This window comes from Triticum urartu, chromosome 7 (genome assembly GCF_003073215.2).
Source record: "Triticum urartu cultivar G1812 chromosome 7, Tu2.1, whole genome shotgun sequence".
Lineage (NCBI taxonomy): Eukaryota > Viridiplantae > Streptophyta > Magnoliopsida > Poales > Poaceae > Triticum > Triticum urartu.
Genome location: NC_053028.1, coordinates 673,928,920 through 673,934,078, shown reverse-complemented (window position 1 = coordinate 673,934,078; position 5,159 = coordinate 673,928,920). Strand labels below are relative to the sequence as shown.

Genomic DNA, 5,159 nt, shown 5'->3' with positions numbered 1-5,159 from the left:
TACTTTACGACCGGTTGATGGTATCTCTGCCATTCGTCATTTTTAACCATCTAATCTATATCTAACGTATGACAGGCAAGTCGTGGTATTTTTTGTAAAAGGACCTCTCATGTTTGAAAAAAAACTTAATCTCTTCAGACCAGCCCATCCTACCTCACCTCATCCAAACAAATAAGATGAATGATTCCGGGCAAAACCTAAAATATTTTTAGTGATATATATCAAAATATGGTGTTTGCTTCAAATTTGGGAACATGTTATTGGTATTCGGGGAACTTTTATAATAGATCCGATCATCTTCGGAAAAAACAATATTTGATCCATTGCAATGCGCAGGCATTTTGCTGGTTGTAGAAAATGTTACGGGCGTATATGCAAAACAGAGAAAAAAAAACTTCAATTACAAAGTAGTACTGTTGGCGGTAGGTTCCGCGCGCGCGCGATCCAAATTTTCGCTGCTCGTCTACCGCGGTCCAGCGGGGCCCTGCTTCAGTGGGGGTAAAAAGGGAATCGTATGCTGGAAGCCGGAGGCAGTCAGTCGTCTTCAACCTCAGCTCGAGAATCCAATCCGCCGCGGGAGTCGGAGTTCCCTCTCGACCCTGTTCAACAGGTACGGCGCTCCAGCTGAATGCCGCATTTTAATCCGTCCTTTCAGCGTTCACTGGTATGGTATCGGTGGTTTTTGGTGGTCGAAATCTCATTTACGGGCTTGTATTGGTAGGGAGCAGGCTACCGATCTCTGAGCCGGTGGCGAGGGAGGCGGGCATGGATGCCGGCGATGGGAACGAGTCCGGGAGCCGCGCGACTGCTCCGGAGATGGCAGTCATCATCGGGGTCGGGGAGGACGAGATCCGCGGGCTTGTGCGCAGGGCCGACGGCGGGCCTGCCGAGTCCGCTCATAGGCCCACAGGAGAAATGAGCCCACAAGCTCCCGGCCGGACTGAAAGGTATTTTCTCAATGAAGCTTAATTAATTAGTCCTTAGAAGGTAGGAAGATTCTTGTTTCAGTTAAGCCTAATTAGTCCTTGGCAGAACGATTATTGATTGTTTCAGTAACTGATTATATACACTGTTTCAGTTAAGCTCAACACGAGCTTGATTATATTGCAGCAGGCCCATTATCTCTATTTGCCCCTATGATTGGATTATATATAATAGGCCCAGTATCATAATGTAGTTCAGGGTAACTCGATATGGCAACCTAATTTCATTGTGGGTGATATTAGCAGGCATTTGATTAACATGAACTGTGCCGTACAAGCATAAATGAATTTGAAGAGTGACATGTTCATCTCTGATTGTGAAAATGGACATGACCAATGGCAAATGTTACACACCACTATATACTTTTTCAATAAGAATACAGTACAGCACTATATATAGTTGAAAATTTTCTAGTCAGAGCACATAGATCAAAGTTTTGCTTATGTTAGCGGAGTTAGCAAAATGAATCCACAAGCTCTTGGCTGGACCAAAAGGCATTGTTGTTTGAACTAAGCTGAATTGATCAGTCCTTAGCAGGAGCATTGTTGTTTCAGTTAAGCTTAATGGTGTGTGGACCCACCAATACCCCTGTCATATGCTCAAAATGAACCTGATTATGCTGTAGCAGGATGGCGAAAAAATAGGCCCATTATGATAATGTAGTTCACCATAACTGGATATGTCAGTTTGATTTCATTGTGGGCACTGGGCAATATAACCAGGCATGTAACTAGCACGATCTGTGTGTTACAATGTAAATGGTTTCCTTATGTGACGACGTTTTCATCTGTGATTACTAAATGGAACATTGCCAATGCAAAATTATGCACCACTATATATAGAGTGGAAGATTTTCTAGTCATAACACATAGATCTGTATGCCGTGTTAGGGTTGATTGTCATCCCCCGGACAGCACACCATGTCCTAACAGGATCGGGGCCCTCGAGAAATCCATCAAATCTTATGCAGAGAACAGAGGAGATCATGTTCTCAACCCAGCGTTGGGTACAACTTTTGATTCTCTTGGCGAGGCATATTACTTTTACAATCTGTATTCGTGGGAACATGGATTTGGCATCAAGTACGGCAAGAGTCGGCTTAGTGCAAAGAGGACCAAGACCATGCAGGAAATTGTTTGTGGGTGTTCGGTAAGTAGAACAGAGAGTTCAGGAACTGTGCGTAACATTTGTTTCAATAAAAGTAGGTATTGTATTTCATGTAACTAAAAATAAGTAGTCGTGCTTGGTTTATGCAGGGGGAACCAGGTGCCGAAAACACAAGTTCATGCCGGTGTGGATGTCCTGCGATGATCCGTTTGCTGCGTACAGATAACAACGGCTGGTACATCAAAGAGCACAGGATGACACACAACCACTCTTTGACTCCAAGGTGCGGACAGAAGGTACTCTGGCCATCCCACAAACATATAGATCTGTACACAAAGGACTTGATACGTCAGCTGAGGGAGGACAACACGAACATCGGCAAAGTCAATGGCATTATAGGAAGTCTCTCTGGAACCATGGAGAATGTGTCATCTACTAATTGTATGTTTAGGAACCTGTGTAGTCAAATTGGCATAGATCAAGCAGATGATGAAGTTAGGAAGACAATTGAAGTCTTCGCGGACATAGGAGCAAAGAATCCGGAGTTCATGTTCGGGGTACAAGAAGATGCCGAGAATCGGATAAAGAACCTCATGTGGACCAACAGGGGGAACCAAATGCAGTACAAGCACTTCGGAGATGTTATCACGTTCGACACCACTTACAGGACTAACTTGTACGACATGCCATTTGGACTATTCATTGGCGTGAATGAGCACTTTCAGAGCATCATCTTGGCTGGAGTGTTGGTTAGAGACGAGCAGGTAGAGAGCTTCGAATGGGTTTTCTCTGAATTCATAAGAATGATGGGTGGTGAAGCACCAAAGACAATTCTGACAGGTGAATATCAGTTTTAATTTGTGTGTCTCCCTTGAAGATCATGTACAGTCATCTCAATAAATTAGTTATTTGTATTGTTTCAGATCAGAATCAAGCGATGGAGGTGGCCATAAAGAATGTGATGCCAAACACAGCCCACCAATGGTGCAAATGGCACATCATGAAGAAAGCAGAAGAGTGCCTTGGACCCCTATACAGAAAACGGAATGGGTTCCGAGCAGAGTTCCATAAGGTCTTCAGCAACGTAGTGACAATAGATGAGTTTGAGACAGCATGGGCGGTGTTGATCGACAAGTACAACTTAAGGTCACATCCATACATGGCACAACTTTACGAAACCAGGAAGAAATGGGCAAAGCCATATTTCAAGGGGGTGTTTTGTGCCAAGATGACGAGTACCCAAAGGAGCGAGACTGCCAACAGTATGCTGAAGAAATATGTACCACCTGCATGTCTGATGCATATGTTCGTGAAGCAATACATGCGCTTGCAGTTTGACCGGGACGCAGATGAAGCCTATGAAGAGAAACGGACCCTGATTGTAAGCAATTATATTTCTCATAAGATATAACTCCAATTCGTTGTCTCTGAACACAAACATTACAACTTCCTGCAAGGATGATATTTGAAATAAGTGATCTGATATTTCCACAGGGTGGCGTCATGCTGAGGCGTAACTTACCTATGGAGCGACATGCTAGCAAGATATATACTCATGCGATGTTCAAACAGTTTGGCCAAATCCTTTATCAAGCAGGATCTTACCGTCTGGAGGTGATCGAGAAGAACAAGGTGTACAGGACAACGCTCATTGAAGCAGAGGGAGGGGGAAAATGTATCAGGGTAGCCTATGAGGTTAAGATGATAGATAATGGAGCTGAATTTGACTGCGAATGTGGTCAATTTGAGCACATGGGTTTGCTATGCTGCCATGTGCTGAGGGTTAGAAGAACAACTTTTATCATAAATATTCATTTCCTGCATCATGTTTTCAGAATGTGCGGAAGATATTCATCATAAACATGTGCACCATTCGGCAATGCAGGTGATGGATTATTTAGACATCCTGGAGATACCCAAGAAGCACATTGTGAAGAGGTGGACAAGAAACGAGCGAGATGTCCTGCCTATGGAAGCAAGCCAAGAAGCTGCTAGTGCAGAGGCCTATGATGGGTCGATGGGGTTATTCAAGGAAAATGTGCCACCATACGGAGAAGCAAGAGATTGCCTAGGGCTTAAGGATCGGCTAAGGCTAATGACAAATGAAAGACTAGGCGATTGCTCTGTGCACAACAATGATAGTGTCGATAACACAAGACCAGCTAATCGGATTAGCTGCTCCTTGTAAGAAACCTAAACCCGGAAGGCCAACAGCATTAGAGGAATCACCGTAGGAGGAGCTGAGCAAAGGAACTTGCCCTTAGAGGCATGACTTGCCAAAGCAGGGAACACTTGCTCTGAGCCCTCCCGTCCATAAAATTAGTGGTGGTTTGTAGCTTGAGTATATGTCGGTTAGAGTTGACTTTAGAATCTCTTTTGTGAAACGGTTGCTGGAGTTAACAGGTGATAATTGAATCAGTGCAGGTGCTGATTTATTGACATTTAGATGCTGTACCTGGCAAACTAATATTAGGGGCTGCTGAAATGAGTGCAAAATTTATGTGGCCTATGCGGTACTACTAGCAGAACATGATATTTGCTGATTTAGATATGAGGATGAGAAATTGATTGCCTTCTGGTGATTCTGTAGCTAAAGGGGAAAATGGTCCAATCCATTATTTTCTACTCATTTCAGCTGTGAGCAACATGCTGAACTTACATGCCTATGCCTTACTAGTACATGCCATACATTCAGAAGGCTTCAGTTTATAGTTACAGTACATAGAATGAGCAAATAGTAGAATTGATGGGAGACATTGTTGTATGTATTAAAAAAATTAGTTCAAGCAATGTTTGCCTGCAACATTGAAGTTTATCTTGAGCACAATAATAATGATTCCCAGGTAAACAAACGACTGCGACGGAGACAAGGCATAACCGTCTAAGAGCATTACTAGTAGAACCCTCAAACCCTCAAATCCTTAAAGCAGTTTTAAGGGTTGAAAAGTGCCACTTTTTGACACTTTTAAGGGTTGAAAAACAGGGGCAAATACTAGAACCCTCAAACCGAACCCTTAAACTGCTTTAAGGATTAGATTTGAGGGTTCTAGTCTTTGCCTCGACCCCAA

At 43.4% G+C, this 5,159-nt stretch overlaps 1 protein-coding gene across 1 annotated transcript; it reads left to right on the top strand.

Moving 5' to 3' along the window:
• The first annotated feature begins 480 nt into the window (after positions 1–480).
• On the top strand, positions 481–4,655 carry LOC125521050 (protein FAR1-RELATED SEQUENCE 5-like). Its single transcript, XM_048686109.1, has 7 exons — positions 481–610; positions 722–947; positions 1,875–2,133; positions 2,241–2,931; positions 3,015–3,472; positions 3,586–3,873; positions 3,977–4,655. Exons 2-7 carry the CDS (start codon positions 766–768, stop codon positions 4,277–4,279), a joined length of 2,181 nt encoding a protein of 726 aa, XP_048542066.1. The 5' UTR covers positions 481–610; positions 722–765; the 3' UTR covers positions 4,280–4,655.
• Positions 4,656–5,159: the final 504 nt, after the last annotated feature.

Coding starts and splice junctions, on each gene's coding strand:
- LOC125521050 (XM_048686109.1), top strand. CDS start 766: ATGGATGCCGGCGATGGGAACGAGTCCGGGAGCCGCGCGACTGCTCCG. Junction 948..1,874: donor GCTCCCGGCCGGACTGAAAG/GTATTTTCTCAA, acceptor ATGCCGTGTTAG/GGTTGATTGTCATCCCCCGG. Junction 2,134..2,240: donor AAATTGTTTGTGGGTGTTCG/GTAAGTAGAACA, acceptor TGGTTTATGCAG/GGGGAACCAGGTGCCGAAAA.